This window comes from Felis catus, chromosome F2, assembly GCF_018350175.1.
Source record: "Felis catus isolate Fca126 chromosome F2, F.catus_Fca126_mat1.0, whole genome shotgun sequence".
Taxonomy (NCBI): Eukaryota; Metazoa; Chordata; class Mammalia; order Carnivora; family Felidae; genus Felis; species Felis catus.
This window is the reverse complement of record NC_058385.1, coordinates 4,416,290-4,443,302: the sequence shown is the minus strand read 5'-3', so window position 1 is coordinate 4,443,302 and position 27,013 is coordinate 4,416,290. Positions and strand designations below refer to the sequence as shown.

At 40.4% G+C, this 27,013-nt stretch overlaps 1 protein-coding gene across 13 annotated transcripts in view; it reads left to right on the top strand.

Annotated features, from left to right (window-relative positions):
* Positions 1-27,013, top strand: part of PXDNL (peroxidasin like) — a 454,660-nt gene that overhangs the window by 288,601 nt on the left and 139,046 nt on the right. For 10 of the 13 annotated variants that reach the window (XM_023248448.2, XM_045049994.1, XM_045049993.1 and 7 more), the window contains 4 exons: positions 4,187-4,258; positions 9,484-9,555; positions 21,866-22,035; positions 24,881-24,998. In XM_023248448.2, the coding sequence (XP_023104216.2) occupies positions 4,187-4,258; positions 9,484-9,555; positions 21,866-22,035; positions 24,881-24,998 (432 nt within the window). Of the gene's footprint in view, positions 1-1,602; positions 2,270-3,032; positions 3,478-4,186; positions 4,259-9,252; positions 9,335-9,483; positions 9,556-21,865; positions 22,036-24,880; positions 24,999-27,013 lie in introns of those variants that run through there. The other 3 variants (XM_045049995.1, XM_045049996.1, XM_023248453.2) reach the window with 3 other exon arrangements.

Genomic DNA, 27,013 nt, shown 5'->3' with positions numbered 1-27,013 from the left:
TGCAGCACCTAAGGTCATGCCCTGGTCTAGTGTAGCGGTTAAAGGGGATGGGATGAATTCAAGAGATACTTAGAAGGCAAAATCAAAAGAATGAGGAGTTTGTATAGGATATAGGGAATGAGGGAGGAAGGGTCAATCCTAGTTTTCTGACTTCGCACACTGATATGTGTGCACAGGAGAGCAGGTGGGTTGGAGGGCGACTATTACCCTGGCCGCAGACGTACTGGGTTTGTGACACCCATAGGATAGATAAGAAGCTAGGTGTCTGAATCCAAATCTTAGAGGTACAGCTGGAGGTATAATCTGGAAGCCTTTTCCATAGAGATAATTGGAACCATGCATGTCGACGAAATTATCTAGGGAGGCTGTGTTTGAATAAACATGAAATGACAATGGTGGTAATTTTCTGTGTCTAAATTTGTGTCTTATTTGTGTCTAAATTTCTTTTCTTTTTAAAACCTTTTTTTAATGTTTATTTTTGAGAGAGAGAGAGAGAGAGAGAGAGAGAGAGAGCAAGCACACACATGTGGGGAAGGGGCAGAGAGAGAGGGGGACAGAGGATCCAAAGTAGGCTCTGTGCAGACAGAGGAGAGCCCGATGCGGGGCTCAAACCCACAAACCGTGAGATCATGACCTGAGCTGAAGTGGGTCACTCAACTGACTGAGCCGCCCAGGTGCCCCCTGTGTCTAAATTCCTTGGAAGGATTCAAAACAAAATTCCGGTCGCTTCAAGTGATCATTCACATTTATCTACCTTCAAGAAGTGCTTGAAAATGTCAGAATTTTCAACAGCCGAGGAAAAGTGAGGTTATAAGAGAGGATAGACTTGCTATGTTATCACGTTGAGTAAAGAGTAAAAATCAAGCCTAAATACTTCTCTGACTGGGATAAAGCCATGGCATAAATCAACTAAGCCTAACAAAACATTGTACTGCTTTGAATTGGGTTAAAGTAAAAGAAAAAATTGTTTTTTGAAAAAAATTATGTTAGGAAATTTGTTGAATCACATGGACAAAAACCTTAGACGTCTGTGCCACAACCAAACAGAATTCTCTTGGCTGTCTTACTTCCCTGCTAGGAATAAAACCTACTTTTGTGCATGTTTTCACATTCATTAGTAGTGAATTCAAATACTAGTTGCTTATCCTACTATATAGTGTATTAAATTGAAGTTCAGTAGAAAGTATGTGACCTGTAAGAGACCCGGGATGAACCTAGAATTGGGGAGATTTATTTTGGGGAAGTGTTCCTTGAATGGGGAATAAACAGGGCTGTGGTTAGAAGGTTCTCAGTATTTGCATGTTGGAAAAGATTATGCATTTCTTATGAATCACTAAGTACACGTTGCAAAATAGAGAATAGTTAAATGTTAAAATCAGTATTTTTCAATTACTCTAATTACTGCAGCATACAAATCACAAAATCTATTGACAAAAAATGTAATTCTAGATTAGCCCTTCACATCACAGTAGCTACAGCACTGAACAGAATGTTGTACGTTATTTTAACTTTTAGATTGTCTCCTGGCCCTGATTTTAATTGGCTCAGGGCTCCCTACAGAAAGGGCTGTTCATTCGCTCATTCTTGTTCCCTCCTTTGTAGTTACCCGCGTTCCTGTGCGAGCTCTGGGATGCGTGTTTGACCCACGATGCCGAGGGAAAGTGTTTGTGCTAAACTCCAGTTTTTATGTGGTGAAAATTCTAGTAAGGAAATTGTTCACGAGAAGTTTAAAAAGTAGGAAGGAAGAAAAATGAGGGCTCAGCTCACTCATGAACTGGAGTACTCACTTTCAGAATCTTCAAGGTGGCATTCAGGTGGCCAAAGGACAGACCTGGGCTTGGGGCCCCCTTCCCTGTGACTTGTTAGGGTGGGCCAGGACCTGGAATGAGATACTTTCCCTCAGTTAAGATCTCGACACCTTCCAGGAGAGGAAGGCACTCATGCAGTGGGAACAGCAGCCAGGCACGCTGAGGAGTAGCCCCCGGGGGTGTTTGCGAGCACAATCTCGCTCCACGTGTGGCTTGGATTTATTACTGATGAGCTCGTGACTTCTCCGTGTGGAGAAGACATTTCCCTCCTTGCGAAAGGCTTTGCCCCTGACCCGGGTGAATCAGGTCTCACTAGGCCATCTGTATGTGCTCTGCCTGTCTGCTGATCTGGGTGCAGCTGTTCCCTTGGCGACCAGACAGGCTGTTGGGCCCATGTGAGAAGAGAAACCTATGCCCAAACCGAACCGCGGTCCCAGCAATTCCAAGCTGTGTGAAATTGAGTAAGTACCTTAACGTCTCTGTACCTCATTTTTCCCAGTTAAATAATGGGGGTATTCATAGAACTCATCTCGGTGTAGCTGTGAGGATTTAAAATGACCAAATGCACGTAAAGTACGTAGAACAGTAAGTGTTTAGTGTTGTTACTATTACTATTATTTAGTTCATGCTAAATCGGAAGCCCTGATCAGCATTGATTCATATTCATTATGAAGCGTCCATTTGCACTCTGTGAGCACGGAATCCCAACCTGCGATACACGTTACTTGAAAGAAAAGTCCTGTGACAGACCCCTTTCCAAATCATTCTTCACTGTAGTCCCCGAGGCTCCTTCCTCTCCCGCTCCTTCCTCCCACACCTGGTCTTACCCCCCAACACCCGATCCCGTCTCTTCCTTCTCGAAGTCTTCTAGGCTCTACCTCTGGCACTGGGCGCTAGACCAATTACAGAAGTCATGATTTTCGGGAGGGCAGTGTGTGGTGGTTGTGTGACTGTGTATGTGTCACATAAAGGAACAAAGACAAGGCTGTTTTATGCAAACATTAAAGCAATTATGTCACACGGTGTCACTGTTGTAGCTTTTATAATTAGTGGAACCCTCGGAAGGAACATGGCGACCACCAGCCAAGAGGCCAAATTTCACAGGGTGCAGGGTTGGCTCCCGGATCCAACCCAGCACAGTCGGCAGTGATTGTTCCTTTCCAACTGCAACCTTTTCATTCTGTTGTAATTATCATGCTTTTACGCTGCTGTCTGAAGTGCTCAACCTATGAGAATGATTTTATAAGAAAGGAGCCTAGGAATGAAGTAGCCGCGTCTCTTTTCCTTAAAAATCTTCTTTTCTTCGTTCAAAAGTAGTTCCAACTGTGATTAAATAAATCTATTTAAGCGTAAACATGCAAAATGTAAAGCTTCTCTTCCTGTGTCCTCCCTTCAAGTCACATCACTTTCTGTTGACTAAGTCAAGTGCAATTTATTGTGTTCTTCCGTCAGGACATAATTCAGTGTGAGATTCGGTGTGTCCTTTCTCGTGGTGACTTTTGTGTTTGCGGTGCTTTCCTGGAGGAAATTCACTGTAGACTGCTGTACGCGGCTGTTGGTTTCATTTTGACGACTTGAAAAGGCTGTGTTTAGAAGTCAGGTGCAAGGTGATTATTTAAATTAGAAGTCAAGTGCAAGGTGAATATTTCAGTTAGGAGTCGGGTGCAAGGTGAGTAATGAAGTATGCGGCTTAGCAGTGGATCTAAGACTTGCTTTGCGGAGTCCTCTGCTTTGAAGGCTTGTTTCTCCATTTCCTCACAGAATTTCTGAGAGAAAGGGAAACCTTTCTGTCGTCAGCTGTGCTGCTTTGTTACTCTGAGAGATGCCTTTCTGAAATGGCCGCTTTGGAAACATCCACTGGGTTGATTGCATAGAGGGGTACCAAGGACAGAGAAGGTCTAGTTCTAAAGGGATTAAAAAAGACACATTACTTTTTGTATATCCTCTGGCATAATTAATTCGTTTCAAATATTCATATTAATACAGTGTGTCATTCCTTGTTCTCTCTAGACTGGAACATTCCCTCTATCCTGAAATGTAATAAGCATGTGGTCACTTGTAATGTGTCTTCTTCTGATTCCAATCTTAATTATTATTCTAGCTTCACTTTAAAAATTTTAAGGAGTAGAGGAGGAACTTCACTAACACGTAGCATCTTTCTATTCAAGAGCGCTACCCAAGAAAAGGGGTAACATACTGCTTCTGGACGTGCTTCCTATTGGTTCCTGGTTGGAATGTCCGGTTTTTAGGACCAAAACTGTAGAGCAGAGGGGACTTGAGATGCTTCAGAGCTGAATTTCAGCCGAGGCTGTTGTTAATTTCTCGTTTTATTTTACTTACCAGCACGCGAAATAACCAACTTGTTTTGTGCCTTGCAGCTATATTCACTTCAACCAAATAGAAACGCTACAGCCGGAGACCTTTGGAGACCTTGTGAAATTAGAAAGACTGTAAGTGTTGACTGTTTCCACGTCCTTTGCTTCTGCTTTACTTCTTTTGTTTATACGTGTTGACTGCCCGGGAGATCAGGACATTTTGTTGTAAGCCTAAGAAGCAGGGCCTGCGCCTTTGTACTATAAGATGCAGTCACTGTGAGACAGTCTATAGTTTGAAATCCATGGAGAAAAGATGAATCACCCAATTAAAAATAGGGCAAAAGCGATGAGCAACATTGTGCGAAGGAGGTAAAGCCACTTTGAAAACTTGAGGCAGAATTGACCACAGTTAACCATACACAGGCCCTGTGACCTATCGATCAGTCCCACTTCTGCTTCTAGACACAACAGATGTGCACCAGGAGGCACATTCTGGAATGTTTACGGCAGCATCGCTTCTAACCCCTCCACCCTAGAACTGACGCGAGCACCCGACAACAAAAGAAGAGAAATAGATTGTCGCGTATTCGTAACCCAGGAGACTCTACAGCACATACGAGTCTCAGAAGCGTTCTGAAACAAACAAACAAAAAATCAAACATCGAAAATCGCATAGTCTGATTTTGTTTTTAGGAGAAATTCAAAAACAGCAGAAACATGCATGGTAGCTAGAAGTTAGACAGTGGTTATCTTTGGAGAGAAGGAAGTGATGGGGGACAGCAGGAGGGGGCTTCTTCAGTGCTGACAGTTCTGTCTTTTTCTGTTTTCCCTGGATGGTAACTACACAGCTGCATTCACTTTTGGGGAAGTCATCGTGCTTACAGCATGGTGTGCACACGCTTCCAGACGAATGTTATATTTAATACAGCTTTATGCGATAACAGTAACAAACCCAGAGGACACTTGGACAGCCTTCTCTTGTGTTGTTTTTTACCGGATGAAGATGCTCTAACCCTTAATCTCTTCTGTCCCTTATAGTACCAAACTGATTGTGATTTTAGGAGAAGGTATGGTATTTTTTTAAAGAATAAAAAAATGCAGAATGACAGAGCTGCACTGAATCAGGAATCATTGCACTGAATCATTCAGCTACACTGAATCAGGAATCTGTTTCAATTAAATATACTGGGGAAAAAATTGGAAATTAGGAGTTTGTAGGTTCTGAAAAGGATGCCCTTTCATAGGGATACAGGAAATAGACCCTTAAAATGGAAAGATAAAGAAAGCTAATCAACTGCTTTTCCCATGCCATTACTCTAACCTTATCTGCATATGGAAGCACGGGAATTGTAATGCATGAACTTGCCTTATTTGGATTTGTGTGTTTGTTTTGCTGAAGGAATGAAACGGAGGAGAGGGAACTGGGTAGGAAAGCGTTCTGTACCCTTTCTTGTTCTGCCAGCTGTGAGCAGTGAGTTCCGCCTTGGCAGATTTCTCCTTCTCAAATACTAGACTGAGGGAGGACAGGCTTCCCTCTTTAGTTGCCCCTCCACACAAAATCCATTACTTTTCTTCTGTCCTGTAATTTTTTCCCCTTAGCGTTTTTTGCCACAATCTCTTATCTGTTGGTGACCTTTCACATTCTGTCCTCTTGACTGGTATGGATTTATTTATTGTATTGGCCATCTGGGCTATTATTTCAGTAGAGTTCTGAAAGAGAATGAGGCAAATTCGTATGCCTAGCCCACTATTTTGAGTCGGCATTCTTCTGCCTCTAACTTTGAAGCATTTGTTGAAATGACATTTTAAATGTTAAAATTAAATGATCGTATTAAGGTATTTCTCACTCTAAACAAATTCAGGCTGACTTTGCCTGTAACCACACGTCCGCAAGTAATGTGCATTCAGCAGCAGCGGCAGCAAGAGGAAATCTAGAATAGTTCTTTATTTATAGGCTTTGATAAAAGCCCCCATGTGTTGCATTCATAAATAGCAACCCCTACCACTTGTGTGGAACGTTCTTTTCAGTGGAGGCATGATGCCAACGCAGACAAGTGAAGACCTGTGTCTTCGTCTTTTCTATGAAGAGGAGAATTACTTTGAAAATCCTGGCCCTTTACCAAAGTTAGATTTTTCTCCAGTAGATACAACTTCTCTTTAAACAGTCATAAACTATGTATTATTACATCACCAAGCAAAAGACTATATGCATTTGGTGAAGCCACATGGATTTAAACCGGTAATCGAGAGCTTGATGCACAGGCAGAAGATTGCAGTCATGCCTCTGGTGAAGTGTACAGAATTCTGATTTTTTGTCTAATAATTCACGGTTGCTATGGAAGAATGATACTGTTTCTCCCCAGTGCCACTGGCCAATTGCACAGTGGTGAGATCTTGGATGTTCTTCATAAAGCTGGCTCCTTATATTTATTTTTTATGTTCATACTGACCTCAGCAAGCCATAGTTTGTATTTCGCCTGCTTTTTGTTTGGAATCTTTAGTGAATCTGTCTTTAAAAAATGGGGGAAAGAGATCAAGAGGAAGAAAACCTTGATATTCTGTATCCATAAAGAACATTCACGGTGACTGAGCATACATTTGGTTTTATTGGTTTGGGGAGAATACCAGTTTGAAACAACATCACACTAGATGCTTTACGGAGTCAACCGACCTGGAAAAATGTCTTCTTTCTCAGGCATGCACCTCACTAAAGCCAAGGCTTTCTTAAGAAGCTTTCTCAAGGTGTTAGGAGCTGAACAGGAAGTTTTCTCTACTTCTTAGAAGGCTCTTGGATTTCCAATGGATATATCTTTAAACGCTAACGTTAATTTCAGGCAGAAGAGACACTTTTCTCTCCTCAGAACATTAATGTTGAAAAAAACCCTCATTCATGGCTTGGCTTGTTTGATAGCATGTATATTTCTGTCACAGCAAAGAGATCAATCTTTGTATCAATTCCAGTCCAATGGATACTGCTAATGTTTTTAATCAAGTGTCTTTAACGGAAAACATCAGCGGCAAATAATTAGACAAACTTTCCAATACAGGAGGAGGTGCTTTTTAGGACTTGTTGGGACTAAAGCAGTCAAAGTGATACTTCCACAAGCAGAACTCAACACATCATCTGCAAAGGCATTTTGAAGATTAACTTAAGGGAAGTTGGAAAGAAGAAAGAGAAGGCGGCACAGGCATGCATTGTCGCACCCCTGCTAAACAGGACTGCTGAAATAGTGCTTCTGTTTTAGTACTGTCACTGACATAGTAGTCTAGGAATTATCTAATAACAGTAATTATAATCATAGTAACCCCATTTTATAGACAAAGGAACAAATAGTTACAGAAATAACAAGTGGTGATAACACCTGATTCGGGAAGCCCAGTAATATGTAAGACATAAACTAATGTTGAAATGACAGCAATTTGGACATTTTCATCACTGTACAAAATTAAGGAAAATTGTTGACAATGGTTTTTCAATATTTACATACCTTGCTTCCAAATCTGTGGTGGTGGAAATGTTATGCTTTTTTCTTGATTTGATTTGCCTGTTCCACAATTAATTCTGGTCTACTTGGCTTGGAAAATAGATAACATCTTTCGATCTCTGATTATTGATGCAATTTTCAGCCTTTTAAATACGTTAAGAGAATAATCAGCAGCCTTTTTACTGTTGTTATCACAATGCACTATGCTAGTTATAAATAGTCAAATAAGCTTGTAGTCCAGCAAACACACACACACACACACAGACACACACACACGAATAAGTTGTCCAAATTATTTGGCTTTCCCCAAGGTTCAGCTGAAATGTACTACAAGCTTTTTCTCCATTATGAAATTCTATTCCAATATCCCCTGAGATATGAAAATGGATTAGGGCTTGTGGGGATTTAGAATTACTCTGTGACTTCCATCTGTACACCCGTCCTAACCTGTTTACTATTTCTTCTCTAGTCATTGCTTCTTAGTTTGGTGAATTGGGTGGGGCAGAGGATGATGAGTATAAGGAACTAAAATAGTAAGGATCAGGAAAAAATTTCTGTCTATTCAGATGTGCTTCAAATTTCCAAAACCATAAAAACGTTTTGCTCCTTCTGACTCCCTGTTACCTTAATCCCTAATAGATAATTAAAATTAAGCTAAAAACATACATTGCTAGGAAAACATGGTCAGATGACCCTATTAAATTTTGAGATAGGAGCACTGGTCATGAAGTAGGACTCAGAGGGAGGCTCGATGTAGCTAATTGTTAACACTTTCTACATAGTATTCAATTATTTGTGCCCATTTCCTACAGTCTTCAGAAATAAATGGCATGAAGGGATGCCTGGGTGGCTCAGTCGGTTGAGTGACTGACTCTTGATTTCAGCTCAGGTCATGATCTCAGGGTCGTGGGATCAAGTCTTGCATTGGGCTCCACACTGAGCGTGGACCCTGCTTGGGATTCTCCCTCTCTGTCTCTCTCTCTCTCTGTTTCTCTTTCTCTCCATCTCCCTCTACCTGTCGCTCTCACTCTTTCTCTCTAAAAGGAAGAGAAGAAAGAAATGGCATGGAGCTTTCCTCTGTTTTGCAGATTATTGTTTTGTCTTCTTTTCATACACATGCCCTTGGTTGAATATGCTTTCAGTGGTGCTAGTGAGAATGGGAGCCCAGCTGTCATCTGCTAGCCCTAATCTCTCTCGTCACAATGCAGGGAGGTGGTATGGCCGGGCAGCGCTCTCAGGGAGCCCAGACCCGTGCTGGACTGACCAGGTGAAAGGAGAGGTAGAAATCCTGTGGCATGGGCCTCCTCCGTTGCCTCTATCCATTACCTCTGGTGATGGAACCTAACTGGGAAGAGGAAGCCAGGGTCAAAAGAGCCTGGGGACGGGCTGCTTCTGTGATTTTCACGGGCTGTGGGCATGGATTTGAAAGCGAACACGCAAATGGTTGGCTGAGCCACGGACCAAGCGGCACCCAATGGGACTGGAGTTTAGCTAAACCGCAGGATCCAGTCAATCATGGTTTGCTTGTGGCCCCCTGCAGTCATACATACACTACTGTGCCATTTGTTTTGATGAAAACATTCTCTCTGTTGATTTCCTGTGTGTTTAAAGACTTCCTTTTGTGGTTTTCTCTTTAGCACTTGTAATCTCTAACTAAAACAAAAAATTAAAAGACAAAAAAAGAACACGGATGAGAAAATACCAGTGTAGTGGCAGAAACGTGCATGTAAGTCTTTAAAACGACGCTTGCATATTTGTCTTTCCTCACTGAGATATTTTTGAAAATGTACTATGGAGTCACAATTAGACTTTTTGAAAAAGTCTCCTAAATCGTCCTTACTGTGCTGCGATTAAAAGTTACCCTTTGTTTTTCAGGTTTTTGCATAACAACAAATTATCGAAAATCCCGGCCGGGAGCTTTTCTCATCTGGATTCATTAAAGAGACTGTAAGTGAAAGGAAGCGTGCAAACACAGAAACCATATGATTTCCCCCCAAATAAATAAACCCCAAGCGATGATTTGCCTTTGTCTCCTTCTGCCGTGAAAGATCATTGCAATTTTAGCGTGGTCGAGAGAAAACGGTTTCGTTAACCGCACAGCGATAGAGGACACAGATAGTCTACTGAGCTTTTTATGTATTCCCTTAGAAGTGACATTCAAAAGGAATATTGAAGACAGAACTTTCCTCGGTTCTCAGTAATTTCCTTGCTGGTCAAATCTAAAGGCTCCCAAGACTTCTTTTCCTTTCGCTTTTATTTAAAAAAGAGATGTGAGAAGTTCCAAAGAAAGTCTGACTCCTCTGGCCAGACTTCACAAGCTGGGCCCCGTTGCACCGATGGTTACGGGCACAGTTCATTTCTTCCGACACTAAACAATTCAGAGCGAACACCCCAATCCTGTTTTAGTCTCCAGCTGCCTCCCTTTTCCGTCTGCCTCTGTGAATCACTTGCCTTTACCCTGATCTGTCTCCGCACCGTGCTCTCTGGGTATACTTCTGCATCGTTGATGGATTTCTGGTTGTTATTTTTCCCCTGGGTGAGTTGCAGTTATCAGATAAAGATCAAATGTCCCACTTCCCGGTGCCAGTTGGAGGGGACACGGGGGCAGACTCACAGAGGTTTCTTTCTCAGCCTTCTTGGGGGCCACGTTGTTGCTGTTGTCTTTCTGGTGTGATGTGTCCAGGTCCAGGTTGACAGGCAAGGGAAGGTGAAGATTTAAGTAGGTATTGGAACACCAAGGGAGAGAAATGTGTGTTGTACTTGGTGCCTGGAAATCACACTTGGAATCGCTGTGTTTCTTTTTTTTTTTTTTTTTTAATATGAAATTTATTGACAAATTGGTTTCCCTATATCACCCAGTGCTCATCCCAAAAGGTGCCCTCCTCAATACCCATCACCCACCCTCTCCTCCCTCCCACCCCCCATCAACCCTCAGTTTGTTCTCAGTTTTTAACAGTCTCTTATGCTTTGGCTCTCTCCCACTCTAACCTGTTTTTTTTTTTTTTTTCCTTCCCCTCCCCCATGGGTTCCTGTTAAGTTTCTCAGGATCCACATAAGAGTGAAACCATATGGTATCTGTCTTTCTCTGTATGGCTTATTTCACTTAGCATCACACTCTCCAGTTCCATCCACGTTGCTACAAAAGGCCATATTTCATTTTTTCTCATTGCCACGTAATATTCCATTGTGTATATAAACCACAATTTCTTTATCCATTCATCAGTTGATGGACATTTAGGCTCTTTCCATAATTTGGCTATTGTTGAGAGTGCTGCTATGAACATTGGGGTACAAGTGGCCCAATGCATCAGTACTCCTGTATCCCTTGGATAAATTCCTAGCAGTGCTATTGCTGGGTCATAGGGTAGGTCTATTTTTAATTTTCTGAGGAACCTCCACACTGCTTTCCACAGCGGCTGCACCAATTTGCCTTCCCACCAACAGTGCAAGAGGGTTCCCGTTTCTCCACATCCTCGCCAGCATCTATAGTCTCCTGATTTGTTCATTTTGGCCACTCTGACTGGTGTGAGGTGATACCGGAGTGTGGTTTTGATTTGTATTTCCCTGATAAGGAGCGACGCTGAACATCTTTTCATGTGCCTGTTGGCCATCCGGATGTCTTCTTTAGAGAAGTGTCTATTCATGTTTTCTGCCCATTTCTTCACTGGGTTATTTGTTTTTCGGGTGTGGAGTTTGGTGAGCTCTTTATAGATTTTGGATACTAGCCCTTTGTCCGATATGTCATTTGCAAATATCTTTTGCCATTCCGTTGGTTGCCTTTTAGTATTGTTGGTTGTTTCCTTTGCTGTGCAGAAGCTTTTTATCTTCATAAGGTCCCAGTAATTCACTTTTGCTTTTAATTCCCTTGCCTTTGGGGATGTGTCGAGTAAGAGATTGCTACGGCTGAGGTCAGAGAGGTCTTTTCCTGCCTTCTCCTGTAGGGTTTTGATGGTTTCCTGTCTCACGTTTAGGTCCTTTATCCATTTTGAGTTTATTTTTGTGAATGGTGTGAGAAAGTGTTCTAGTTTCAACCTTCTGCATGTTGCTGTCCAGTTCTCCCAGCACCATTTGTTAAAGAGGCTGTCTTTTTTCCATTGGATGTTCTTTCCTGCTTTGTCAAAGATGAGTTGGCCATACGTTTGTGGGTCTAGTTCTGGGGTTTCTACCCTGTTCCATTGGTCTATGTGTCTGTTTTTGTGCCAATACCATGCTGTCTTGATGATTACAGCTTTGTAGTAGAGGCTAAAGTCTGGGATTGTGATGCCTCCTGCTTTGGTCTTCTTCTTCAAAATTCCTTTGGCTATTCGGGGCCTTTTGTGGTTCCATATGAATTTTAGGATTGCTTGTTCTAGTTTCGAGAAGAATGCTGGTGCAATTTTGATTGGGATTGCATTGAATGTGTAGATAGCTTTGGGTAGTATTGACATTTTGACAATATTTATTTTTCCAATCCAAGAGCAGGGAATGTCTTTCCATTTCTTTAAATCTTCTTCAATTTCCTTCATAAGCTTTCTATAGTTTTCAGCATACAGATCCTTTACATCTTTGGTTAGATTTATTCCTAGGTATTTTATGCTTCTTGGTGCAATTGTGAATGGGATCAGTTTCTTTATTTGTCTTTCTGTTGCTTCATTGTTAGTGTATAAGAATGCAACTGATTTCTGTACATTGATTTTGTATCCTGCAACTTTGCTGAATTCCTGTATCAGTTCTAGCAGACTTTTGGTGGAGTCTATCGGATTTTCCATGTATACTATCATGTCATCTGCAAAAAGCGAGAGCTTGACTTCATCTTTGCCAATTTTGATGCCTTTAATTTCCTTTTGTTGTCTGATTGCTGATGCTAGAACTTCCAGCACTATGTTAAACAGCAGCGGTGAGAGTGGGCATCCTTGTGTTCCTGATCTCAGGGAAAAAGCTCTCAGTTTTTCCCCGTTGAGGATGATGTTAGCTGTGGGCTTTTCATAAATGGCTTTTATGATCTTTAAGTATGTTCCTTCTATCCCGACTTTCTCAAGGGTTTTTATTAAGAAAGGGTGCTGGATTTTGTCAAAGGCCTTTTCTGCATCGATTGACAGGATCATATGGTTCTCTTTTTTTTTGTTAATGTGATGTATCACGTTGATTGATTTGCGAATGTTGAACCAGCCCTGCATCCCAGGAATGAATCCCACTTGATCATGGTGAATAATTCTTTTTATATGCCATTGAATTCGATTTGCTAGTATCTTATTGAGAATTTTTGCATCCATATTCATCAGGGATATTGGCCTGTAGTTCTCTTTTTTTACTGGGTCTCTGTCTGGTTTAGGAATCAAAGTAATACTGGCTTCATAGAATGAGTCTTGAAGTTTTCCTTCCCTTTCTATTTCTTGGAATAGCTTGAGAAGGATAGGTATTATCTCTGCTTTAAACGTCTGGTAGAACTCCCCTGGGAAGCCATCTGGTCCTGGACTCTTATTTGTTGGGAGATTTTTGATAACCGATTCAATTTCTTTGCTGGTTATGGGTCTGTTCAAGCTTTCTATTTCCTCCTGATTGAGTTTTGGAAGAGTGTGGGTGTTCAGGAATTTGTCCATTTCTTCCAGGTTGTCCAATTTGTTGGCATATAATTTTTCATAGTATTCCCTGATAATTGTTTGTATCTCTGAGGGATTGGTTGTAATAATTCCATTTTCATTCATGATTTTATCTATTTGGGTCATTTCCCTTTTCTTTTTGAGAAGCCTGGCTAGAGGTTTGTCAATTTTGTTTATTTTTTCAAAAAACCAACTCTTGGTTTCGTTGATCTGCTCTACAGTTTTTTGAGATTCTATATTGTTTATTTCTGCTCTGATCTTTATTATTTCTCTTCTTCTGCTGGGTTTAGGCTGCCTTTGCTGTTCTGCTTCTAGTTCCTTTAGGTGTGCTGTTAGATTTTCTATTTGGGATTTTTCTTGTTTCTTGAGATAGGCCTGGATTGCAATGTATTTTCCTCTCAGGACTGCCTTCGCTGCGTCCCAAAGCGTTTGGATTGTTGTATTTTCATTTTCGTTTGTTTCCATATATTTTTTAATTCCTTCTCTAATTGCCTGGTTGACCCACTCATTCGTTAGTAGGGTGTTCTTTAACCACCATGCCTTTGGAGGTTTTCCAGACTTTTTTCTGTGGTTGATTTCAAGCTTCATAGCATTGTGGTCTGAAAGTATGCATGGTATAATTTCAATTCTTGTATACTTATGAAGGGCTGTTTTGTGACCCAGTATATGATCTATCTTGGAGAATGTTCCATGTGTACTTGAGAAGAAAGTATATTCTGTTGCTTTGGAATGCAGAGTTCTAAATATATCTGTCAAGTCCATCTGATCCAATGTCTCATTCAGGGCCCTTGTTTCTTTATTGACCGTGTGTCTAGATGATCTGTCCATTTCTGTAAGTGGGGTGTTAAAGTCCCCTGCAATTACCACATTCTTATCAATAAGGTTGCTTATGTTTATGAGTAATTGTTTTATATATTTGGGGGCTCCGTTATTCGGCGCATAGACATTTATAATTGTTAGCTCTTCCTGATGGATAGACCCTGTAACTATTATATAATGTCCTTCTTCATCTCTTGTTACAGCCTTTAATTTAAAGTCTAGTTTGTCTGATATAAGTATGGCTACTCCAGCTTTCTTTTGGCTTCCAGTCGCATGATAAATAGTTCTCCATCCCCTCACTCTCAATCTAAAGGTGTCCTCAGGTCTAAAATGAGTCTCTTGTAGACAGCAAATAGATGGGTCTTGTTTTTTTATCCATTCTGATACCCTGTGTCTTTTGGTTGGCGCATTTAGTCCATTTACATTCAGTGTTATTATAGAAAGATACGGGTTTAGAGTCATTGTGATGTCTGTATGTTTTATGCTTGTAGTGATGTCTCTGGTACTTTGTCTCACAGGGTCCCCCTTAGGATCTCTTGTAGGGCTGGTTTAGTGGTGACAAATTCCTTCAGTTTTTGTTTGTTTGGGAAGACCTTTATCTCTCCTTCTATTCTAAATGACAGACTTGCTGGATAAAGGATTCTCGGCTGCATATTTTTTCTGTCTAGCACCCTGAAAATCTCGTGCCAATTCTTTCTGGCCTGCCAAGTTTCAAAAGAGAGATCAGTCACGAGTCTTATAGGTCTCCCTTTATATGTGAGGGCACGTTTACCCCTTGCTGCTTTCAGAATTTTCTCTTTATCCTTGTATTTTGCCAGTTTCACTATGATATGTCATGCAGAAGATCGATTCAAGTTACGTCTGAAGGGAGTTCTCTGTGCCTCTTGGATTTCAATGCCTTTTTCCTTCCCCAGTTCAGGGAAGTTCTCAGCTATGATTTCTTCAAGTACCCCTTCAGCACCTTTCCCTCTCTCTTCCTCCTCTGGGATACCAATTATGCGTATATTATTTCTTTTTAGTGTATCACTTAGTTCTCTAATTTTCCCCTCATACTCCTGGATTTTTTTATCTGTCTTTTGCTCAGCTTCCTCTTTTTCCATAACTTTATCTTCTAGTTCACCTATTCTCTCCTCTGCCTCTTCAATCCGAGCTGTCGTCGTTTCCATTTTGTTTTGCATTTCGTTTAAAGCGTTTTTCAGCTCCTCGTGACTGTTCCTTAGTCCCTTGATCTCTGTAGCAAGAGATTCTCTGCTGTCCTGTATACTGTTTTCAAGCCCAGCGATTAATTTTATGACTATTATTCTAAATTCACTTTCTGTTATATTATTTAAATCCTTTTTGATCAGCTCATTAGCTGTTGTTATTTCCTGGAGATTCTTCTGAGGGGAATTCTTCCGTTTGGTCATTTTGGATAGTCCCTGGAGTGGTGAGGACCTGCAGGGCACTTCCCCTGTGCTGTGGTGTATAACTGGAGTTGGTGGGCGGGGCCACAGTCAGACCTGATGTCTGCCCCCAGCCCACCGCTGGGGCCACAGTCAGACTGGTGTGTGCCTTCTCTTCCCCTCTCCTAGGGGCGGGATTCACCGTGGGGTGGTGTGGCCCGTCTGGGCTACTTGCACACTGCCAGGCTTGTGATGCTGGGGATCTGGCGTATTAGCTGGGGTGGGTAGGCAAGGTGCACAGGGGCAGGAGGGGCAGGCTTAGATCGCTTCTCCTTAGGTGATCCTCTTCAGGAGGGGCCCTGTGGCAGCCGGAGGGAGTCAGATCCGCTGCCGGAGGTTTGGCTCCGCAGAAGCACAGAGTTGGGTGTTTGCGCGGAGCTAGCAAGTTCCCTGGCAGGAACTGGTTCTCTTTGGGATTTTGGCTGGGGGATGGGCGGGGGAGATGGCGCTGGCGAGCGCCTTTGTTCCCCACCAAGCTGAGCTCTGTCGTCCAGGGGCTCAGCAGCTCTCCCTCCCTTTGTCCTCCAGCCTTCCTGCTTTCTGAGCAGAGCTGTTAACTTATGACCTCCCAGACGCTAAGTCGCGCTTGCTGTCGGAACACAGTCCGTCAGGCCCCTCCGCTTTTGCCAGCCAGACCGGGGGCTCTGCTTGGCCGGCAAGCCGCCCCTCCGCCCCGGCTCCCTCCCGCCAGTCCGTGGAGCGCGCACCGCCTCGCCGCCCTTCCTACCCTCTTCCGTGGGCCTCTCGTCTGCGTTTGGCTCCGGCGACTCCATTCTGCTAATCCTCTGGCGGTTTTCTGGGTTATTTAGGCAGGTGTAGGTGGAATCTAAGTGATCAGCAGGACGCGCGGTGAGCCCAGCGTCCTCCTAAGCCGCCATCTTGCCGCTTCCCTCGGAATCGCTGTGTTTCAAGGATCACGAATCATCAGGAGGAACGTTCATCCAGCACCAGTCCATTGTTTTGGGCTTTCGTGCTCTGTTTTCTGTCATGGCAGTTCTCAGCGCAGATGCTGCCTCCCCCGTCTTTTCTCCTCGGGCTGTGCTCTTTGTGCTCAAACCCACCAAAGCCTTGCTTGGTGATTCTCTTCACCTGCCAAAATCTTCCTTCTCAGAGCTGGTTGCACTGAGCCGTTTGGAAAAGTACACGCGTGGATTCTCATTTGCTGTTGTAATAGACTTTGTCTTCTAGAGCAGTTTCAGGTGCGCAGAAAGTAGTGAAACTTCCCACGTACCCTCTGTCCCCACACACAGCCTCCGCCACTCTCATCCCCCACCAAAGTAGAATAGTTCTTAAAATCCACACGTCGGGATCACCCAACGTCCGTAGCACATCTTAGGGCTCACCCTTGGTATTGCACATTGTATGGGGTCAGATGAATGTGTAACGACATATAGCATATGGAACGTCGTATGGAATATTTTCACTGCCCTAAAAGTCCTCTGTGCTCCTCTGTTCATCCCCTCGTGCCCGCAGCCGGCTCCATAGTTTCATCTTTTCTCGGATGTCATATGACTGAAATCTTACAGCATTCAGCCTTTTCAGATGAGGTTCTTTCATTTAGTAATAGGCACTTCAGATGCCTGCATGTCTTTTCATGGCTCAATAGAGAATTTCTTTTTAGTCTTGAATACTAGTCCATCGTCTGGTTGTACCACAGTTTATTTCTGCCTTCACCTGCCGACGGACACGTGTTTGCTTTCAAGTTTTGGCCATTAGAAATAAAGCTGCTAGAAATATCCACGTGTAGGGTCTGAGTGGACATAAGCTGCACGTGCTTTGGATACATACAAAGGAGCGTGGGTCCTGGATCTTGTGGCAAAAGTATATCTGGTTTTTGAGAAATTGCCTGGCTGTCTTCCGAACTGGCTGTACCAATGTGGTCCCACCGGCAGTGAGAGGTCACCGGCATTCAGGGTTGTCAGGGTCCTGGATTTGGGCTATTCCGATTGATGTATAGTGGGATGTTGTTGTTTTCCACATTCTTGGTTTTGAGTCATATCTGGAAAGTGAAAAATACCAAGATATTTTGCAACAAGTCAATAGGATGCTTTATTCTGGTAGTGGGAGGAATATGTTTTTTACTTGCCTTCTTCCTTTTCTTGTTGGATTTGTTATACCATGTGTGGTTAGAGTCACTGTCTTTGTATATTTGCGGTTATAATTCCCATTAAATGTTTCTTTTCTACATAGATTTCTACCTGGGTATCATTCTTGACTTCTCAGACTCTCAGAAAGTCTTGAAATGCTACATCCCTTGTTTTTTCCCCTAATCTCTTTGTGCTATTCTTTCTTGTTAAATTTTAGTAGCAGCTTTTTTGTTCTAACCTCTCACATTTAATGAAACGCATTCACTCCATTGCTGGAACGCACACAGAGAAGCAAATACTAATCAGGAAGCAGAGGGAGACCTTATTTTAGAGTGATGTGCCATTATGTATATTCTATGCATGCACTGTCTTTATTTCAAATGTTTTAAGCCACTTTTATTTATTTATTTAACATAATTTATTGTCAAATTGGCTTCTATACAACACCCAGTGCTCATCCCCACAAGTGCCCTCCTCAATGCCCATCACCCATTTTCCCCTCCCCCACCCATCAACCCTCAGTTTGTTCTCTGTATTTAAGAGCCTCTTATAGTTTGCCTCCCTCCCTCTCTGTTTGAGACAATTTTTTCCCCTATCCTTTCCCCCGTGGTCTTCTGTTAAGTTTCTGAAGATCCACGTATGAGTGAAAACATACGATATCTGTCTTTCTGTGACTGACTTATTTCACTCAGCACAATAGCTTCCAGTTCCATCCACGTTGTAAGTTGTGTTGATGTTGTGTTCATAGATGGATGGTTCACTGGTCACTTCTGGTCATGGTAAACTGACATACAGACGATTTGAGCCAGCTCTTCCAGGATTCATGAGATCTTGGTCAGGCTGAGATGGTGAGCCCTGGTTCCTGTTATTCCAAATCCTCAAACCTGTGCCTCTCCAGGCTGTAATTTATACATGAAAATCAGAATACAGGAAAGTAACTGAAGGCTAGTAAATAAGCTGTGTGTACCATCAAATAGATTCCATCTTCAACAATGAAGTCTCTCAACAATTGAAAGAGTGTCACTGCATTGGTCGCATCTGGGAGTCCGAGAAACCTGTGTGGCTCACATGTGCCCTATCAGCACTGGGAGCCGTAGGGGACACCGGCTCGTGGTTTCCCCGTCTGTACCATATCATTTCTAACTCATGACGACCACATTCCTTCCAAGAGTACTGAGAAAGTTAATGAAATTCTTTTTAAAAAGTGCTTTTGGATTGGGGCGCCTGGGTGGCGCAGTCGGTTAAGCGTCCGACTTCAGCCAGGTCACGATCTCGCGGTCCGTGAGTTCGAGCCCCGCGTCGGGCTCTGGGCTGATGGCTCAGAGCCTGGAGCCTGTTTCCGATTCTGTGTCTCCCTCTCTCTCTGCCCCTCCCCCGTTCATGCTCTGTCTCTCTCTGTCCCAAAAATAAATAAACATTGAAAAAAAAATTAAAAAAAAAATAAAAAGTGCTTTTGGATCTTTATGTGAAAGGGATTATGTAAGCGTAAGTGATATATTACTGTATTTTCAAATAGAAAGATTTGAATTTGAACTTACCCCGTGCTTTTTTATTCCCTTTCAAGTTGCCCATTGAGCAGTGAACAGACCCAAGTGGGTAATTATTTTACTGTTGTGATTCTTGACTGAATGCTATCAAAGAGAAGTTGTCTTTGATTTAGCACATCGGGTGTGATATTTGATGTAAGAGAACCTTCAAAATAGAGAACAGTGAAATGGCAGTGATTTTAAGTGTGTTACTAATAAGTATAGGCTAATAAAGATTAAGACAACCCACTTTTATTATTGATAAAATGGTGTTTTATCTAGTTTTATGTAGTGTTTTATTTTTCAAAATTTATGGCTTTAAATGATAGGCTATGTTTTAAGTGGTGCTTTCTCAGTATAAATTTGGAAACACTCAACTTGTAAAGCCTCCCCAAATGGATTTTTGTGCAAAAATATAGTACTATATGTTTTTTCACTACCATAAAAATTCTAGTACTATATGTTTTTTCAAATATAAAGGAGGTTTTTTTTTTAATGTTTATTTATTTTTGAGAGAAAGACAGAGCATGAGCAGGGGAAGGGCAGAGAGAGAAAGAGACACAGAATCTGAAGCAGGCTCCAGGCTCTGAGCTGTCAGCACAGAGCCCGATGAGAGGCTCAAACTCACGAGCTGCGAGATCATGACCTGAGCTGAGGTCGGACATTCAAGCAACTGAGCCACCCAGGCTCCCCTCAAATATAAAGGAGTTTTTTAAGTGGCAAGTGAAAAAAGAATAACCTATAGTTGTTTTATTCATGTTTTGTATCCCTGCAATGGATGAATATTTTAATTGAAGTCAGTGGTCATAAAAAGAAGAAATGAAATCTTATGCTCTAGTGTTGTTAAAACACACAGGCATGAGGATACGTATGGGAAAGAGTGGATCGCTGATTAATGGAGGGTTGTTATGTAAGCAATGATGACATCAGGGAAATGGAACATTCAAGAATGGTGGGTCCCAAGGGAATTGTTGATGTCCTGGCTTTGGTTCAACTCAGAAATCTCATGGTGATACTAAAGTGAGAATTTACACCTTAATATTTAACAACAAACTGCTTTTGATAAAATTACCAGACATTAAACTCAAAACATAAATCAGAATGAACTTTGGGCTCCTTCATGTTGAAATAGATCAGTTTTTTAGCAAAGTAGCTGGTTCAGTAAATCAGTCAGTGACAAGGAACAGCCAAGGACACTAAACCCAATACCTTGCTGAACAAGTACTAGTCAAGTGTTACGTCTTATACATCACTCTGGACAAGGCTGAAAGTATTCTCTGTTTCAGTTATGGCTTTATTTTCTCTGTTTAGTGTGAAATCTTGATGGAAGCATTAAGCAAATAAAATCCATACCATTCAGTAACCTTTTAATGAATGTGAGACTTTTTCCCCTTAATTTTAACTATTTAATGCTGCTAAATATAGCTAGTTTTCAATGTAATACAGTTTGAGTACAATATAACAATCTTATGAACGAAGCATCTACAATACACTTCACAAAATTATCAGACAATAAATCTTTCTTAAATTTATTAAAAAATGTACAATTTTCTCGAATTATAAATTCCAAATCTAGAGAAGAACATGATTTTTTTTTTTTTTTTACTTTTAGCTTACTATTCCCAGTAACTTGCTACTAATACAGATTCCTCAGTTCAAATAGCTAGGTGATTTTTAATTTTATATGCAAATTGATCCTTTAAATTCCTTTGTTTCCCAAATGATTTTAAAGGACATTTTATACAATAATTAAAAAATATAGCATTTTTAAATTCTTAAAAATCACATAAAGCATTACTTATGACAATAAAATTTGGACAACATAACATCCCCGTCATAAATATATTCATATTATCATTTCATACCTTGAATTCCCTTGTGCAGAGTGTGACCTCATTACCGCTATAGACAGACTTGCGGATTTCATTTAACTAATGCTGCCCTTTCACCCTTCGGATGGATGAAAGAGATAATTTATCACTTTGTGTACCCTTTTGCTACACATCTTTTGGCAAGAATGGAGGTACACACCATCAATCTCTTTGGTTATCTATCAATTTTATTTCATGAGAAAAAAAAAAAACGTGCTGTAAGGGATTTGGAAAACGTAGTAAAACTTAGCGAAAGTGAACAACTTGTGGGCCTAGGTTAGGAAATACCACAAAAAAAATGTGAAGGGCCTACCCATCCGGTCTGCCAGAGACACTCCCAGATGCGGGCCTTTGTAAGATGGCATCATTTCCAGTGATAGCCAGGCCTGTTAACGCACACACACACACAAACAAATTTTAAGAAGTCCTGCCTTTGTTCTTTCGGAAAATTGAAGATACAAGAGAACACAGGCCTATCCATACTGATGTCAAGGTGGTTTGCAAGAGAAAAGAGCCAGTCACCTGAGGCAGCCGCCCAAATCAGACACAGCACGTTTATAGGCCTCGTTTGGGTAATAAAGCCTCTACTCTTTCTTGTAAGTAACCTCTGTGAAAAAGTTAAAAAAAAAAAAAAAGTATACTACCAAGTATAAATTCTCTGTTCTTAACATTTAAAAGATCTGTAACTTTTCACTATGTATAGTTTCAACTCTGAGCCTTCTCTAAGACAAGTAAGCATTCATTTGATCCTGTAGTTATTAAGGTCAGCTTACAGGTAAGTGTGTGTTGTAGTCTGTTGATAGGTACCGACGAATCCTGGAGTCAAAAATGTGACTAAGGAGGTAAATTGGAGGCAGTTAAAGATTTTAATTCTGAAGATGCAAACAACATTAATAGTCACTCAACAGCTGTCATTCTTGCCTGCATGCCTAGGCGTCTGGATTCCAATGCCCTAGTTTGTGACTGTGACTTAATGTGGCTGGGGGAACTTATGCAAGGCTATGCCCGAAATGGCCAAACTCAGGCTGCTGCTACATGTCAATATCCCAGAAGGCTCCAGGGACGCTCCATTGCTTCCGTAACCGTGGAGGAGTTCAACTGTGGTACGTAATTTTCTCTGTGCGTGGAAAACGGAGTTGTCTTTTGTTTGCCTTTTCTATAAAGGTTTGTTAACACAATGTTGCATTTAAAAGAGCATAATATCAAAAGATGCTATTAAGAGGTTTAGTTAAAAGTATGGTCAATTTCTGTTTCATTATCTGCATTTTCGCCTAAGGGAGTTTTTATCATCATAAACAGAGTTGGGAAAGTCCTTGAAGATCATTTAAATCCAACTTTCAAATTTCCTCAAATATTGAGGAAAACTGTTTTTCAACAAGGTCACAGGACACTGTGACTGGCATTAAAGTTTCCACTTATTCCTCAGCATCACTTAGTGCCGCTAATGATTAATAATTGAGGTTTTTCAGGGGTGCCTGGGTGGCTCAGTCGGTTGAGCCCCGACTTCAGCTCAGGTCATGATCTCACAGTTTGTGAGTTCGAGCCCCGCCTCGGGCTCCGTGCTGACAGTTCGGAGCCTAGAGCCTGCTTTGGATTCTCTGTCTCTTTCTGCCCCTCCCCCACCTGTGCTCTGTCTCTCTCAAAAATAAGTAAATGTAAAACTTTCTAAAAAACAAAAAAATAAATAATTTCGGTTTTTTCAACTTTAGATCAAATAGTTATTAGTATTCACAATATTAATGCAAACTTTGGATTTGATAAGCATAGCTCATATTCTTGCAGCTTTGATAAGGCTATCAGCCTTTACTTGAAGATCCAAGTACAGCTTCTTAGAATATTATTTGGTTCTCACCTCAAGCTTTTACTATAAATAAGATAATACCTACCTATGTATCTATCTAATCTATATTTATATATAGCTTTATTTTTTTTATTAAAATTTTTTTTTCAATGTTTATTTATTTTTTTTGGGACAGAGAGAGACAGAGCATGAACGGGGGAGGGGCAGAGAGAGAGGGAGACACAGAATCGGAAACAGGCTCCAGGCTCCGAGCCATCAGCCCAGAGCCTGACGTGGGGCTCGAACTCCCGGACCGCGAGATCGTGACCTGGCTGAAGTCGGACGCTTAACCGAGTGGCCACCCAGGCGCCCCTATATATAGCTTTAAATATGAATAGCTGAATGTACATACATACATGTGCATGTGTGTGATAATCGGACTCCTTGGAGATTTAGTCACGTGATAGCTTACAGCAGACATTTTCTTTCTAAAGTCCCATTCACCGGAGGCCAAGTTTTTTTTAACTTCTCTCAGCAGGTTATTTGGAAAATTATATCAATATGATTTAACTCCATCCAGATTGAGAAGAAATGTAACTTGGTCTTTATTTCCAAATAAATCGCAAATTGGTCCATACTTTCCATCTTTACTCCCAACTTCAAGTTTATGTTGTGGTCCACTTTGCCTGGAATACAGTACATCTTAACCGGTGTCCTGGCTTTCATTTTCCTCCCTCTCCAATCTATTATATTTGGGGAGATCTTTTAAAATACCTATCTGATGATATAGTCCTTTTTGCTCTGACTCTTTTATAGCTGCCCACACCTGAAAATGAAACACGAAATCCTGAACAAGGCCACACTTCCTGTATGTTGTATCCTCTGGCTCCTCTCTGTATCCCTGATCCAGTCTTCCTGTCCGTTTGCTCAGTGAGGTTTACCCGTCACGATGGTCTTGAAGTTCCTAAAAGTTCTTAAGCTTTTTTCCAATTCAAGGGCTGTCTGCATGCTTTTTACTCTGTCTACGGTATTCGTCTTGCACGTCTCCTTATAATAGCCCTCTTCTTAAATATGAATTACTTAGAAAGGCTTTATTTAATCTCGCTTTCTACCCACCTTCTCCCTATCACACCCACACTGAGTCAAGTCCCTTTTTATCATCTATCTGTCAAGTCACCATTTATTTTTCTTAGCACTTATCACAATATATTATTATACATTTTTGTGTTTGTTTAATTTCAGTTGTTTCAGTGAAATGATAAGCCTATGATTACAGAAATTTTGTTTTGATCACTGTTTCATTACTGGTCTTAGCATTGGGCCTGACATACTGTAATGTTGAATTTTTTTTTTTTTCATAAATATATAGATGAATCAAACTACCTTTCCAGAAAGGGTAAGGCCAAGTGTTGATCATATGGACTTTTGATGAAGTGGTTAAGATTGGGACCTGTATAACATTCTTCAGACATATTAGATCTGGTTATTTGTTAAGGACTGACAATCTCAAATCATGTACTTATGAAAAGAAGAGTTTTATCATTTAGAAAGGTTTAGAAAAATTTGTTAAGTTTGCCATAGAAAAGTGAAATTCCCTGTCTAACATTTTTCTCTCATAATTTAACTTCAATAATCTTATTTGATTCATTAAAAATCAATCTACTTATTAAAATAATTTAAATGTTTCCGTGTTTTACCTCTAATTATTACTTGAGAAGGGAAACATTCATTTATATTAATAAGGAATTTTGCTCAGCCAGGTTTGAGGTCTAGACATACAAATTCTTATAAATGGTATAAAGTGGACATTAGATGGCTAATTGTCTAGGAAGGCTGCCTACAAATTTCAAGCTCAATTGAAGTACTTGGCTTGAAATATTGACCCATAAAATCAAACTTCTTCCATAAATATGGTTGTATTGAACTACTAGAAATAAAAGCACAGGGAAATTTATTTCATTTACTTCATTAGAGATTCCTTTATGCACCGAATCTTTCAAATTTCTGAAGTTTTGTTAAATATATGTCTAATGTCTAAACTGGCATATTACTGGGTAACTGCAAGACAATCTGTAAAACTTTAATGTAGATGGATATTAAATATTCTCAATCTTAGGATACTATAATTTTGTGTCTTTAAAAATACACCAATAATTCTTTTGTCACAGAGAGTCCCCGAATTACTTTTGAGCCCCAGGATGTGGAGGTAACATCGGGGAATACTGTCTACTTCACTTGCCGAGCAGAAGGAAACCCCAAACCGAAGATTACTTGGATACACAACAAGTAAATATTAAGCATGGATGTGTGTTGTATTCTCTTTCCAATTTCATTAACCCATTTATCTTGTTTCAACTAGTTTATCTAGAGATGAAATTTCCCAAATTATCAGAATTTCTTAGAGACAAAAATGTCTTTTAGCATTCATCTTTTGACTTGTCCAAATTATCTGGAGGCTTTTTAAAATTTATATTTCTAGACATTAATGATTGTGAAATTGACTAAAGGGATTTTGTATTATTTCTAGAAGGAAGTAGTGGGATAATAATAAACTAGCGTGTTTTAAAATCTGAACATAATTAGATGTAACCTCATCTTAATTATTTTAGTTGCAAACTGACATTTTACATTTGGTGTTGCAAATTTCACACAATAAATCGGTATAACGTGATGTAAGTGAATTGGCAATAAAGGATATACAAGATTATTTAAAATACTAGTTATTTCTTTTATTCTCATTGCACTATTTGATAAAACGTGGTATGTATCAATCTAAAAGTCTGAATATAAAATTAAATAGCAATAACAAACTTAAAAAATTAAAATAAACGTCTAAAGAACGAGTGGGAAAGTGATATGAAATAGACACATAGAATGAACTACATGTTTGATACAATTCAGTCACAGGACTTGGATAATTATATTTTCATTAATTACATTATTGGTACCTAGCATGCCTCGCACGTGTCCTTCCCAGGCTTGCACAAAATCTCATTGTTTTCTGTCGTGTGTATAATTGACACTATATTTTTATGCTTTCCTTCACAAAATATTCTGATATTAAAATAGTTTGTGTCTTTTCTGTATATAATTTGAATTTGTAATTTTAGTAAGAAACCCAGACATGTTTGTAAAATGTGTTTTTAATTCTTGCAGAAAACTAATAAGTGTAGGTTAAAAATAGCTTGGAAAGAAGGCAATTATGAACACTATTAAATTTGGAATCTGGCCCAGGAGAAAGACTTCAACTGATAGAAGACTTCAATTTATTTCCATCTGGAGATTGTTCAAGGGTACTTGAGAAATAGAAATTGCTGCTTGTCATGTCTTCAGACTGCTTGCTCTGCCTTCTTACAGTTTAAATTCAGTCATTATGTTTTCAAGGTTATAAAGGCACTGAAATAGTATTTAGAAAGGGACAAGTGAAATCCTGTTGCCTGATGGAATGTATGGCATAAGGGTTTTAAATATGGTGACTGAAGAAACTAAGATGCATTTAAAAGGAAACAGAGAAATGGACAAAGAAGGAATAAAATGAAGGAAAGGTAAAGTGTAGGCAGAAATTTCTGTTACGGTATTAACCATTTTGCATAGAAAAAAAGTAGAGGTGAAAGGGAAGAGCTGTTACCAAGCAATATTTAACATCACCAAATCTTAACTCACCCATTATTTGTCGTTGAGTATTTTTTTCAAATAGAAAGATAACATATAGACTGAAAGTGCATGAAACTTAAAGTCTAGTAGAGCAGATCATTTGAAACAAACATCTATTTAACATAAACCAAGCTAAGAAAAAAAAAATACAGCCAATTCATTAGAAGCTACCTAGGTGTCCCTTCCTTCACACTGTCTTTTTTCCTCCCCCTAGAGTCCTCTATCCTGACTTTAGGGTCCATAGAGCAGTGTGTTCAGAACTGATTAGACACGAGCAAAGGTAGAATTAGAGAATTAGAAGGTACGTTTGTTGGAGTAAATTAGCTTTCCGGATGGTTAAGAAACACAGAGACTATAATTCAAAGGCCCAGGACATATCCAGTAGGAGTTCCAGAAAGATAGGTTAGAAATAATGAGCTGGAGTCAATGTTTAGAGAAGTAATAATGAGGACTCTTTCATAAATGAAAAAAATCATGAGATTTCAGAATAAGAACTGTACTGATTCCCACCCAGGGCTTAAAAAAGAAATCTATACCTGGCGCGTTATGATCAGAAAGTTGAAAGAGATAAAACCTTTCATTCCAAGATAATTTTCAGATTACCTTCAAATGCATAGCGATTACACTGACAGTTAACTGTACGTGGC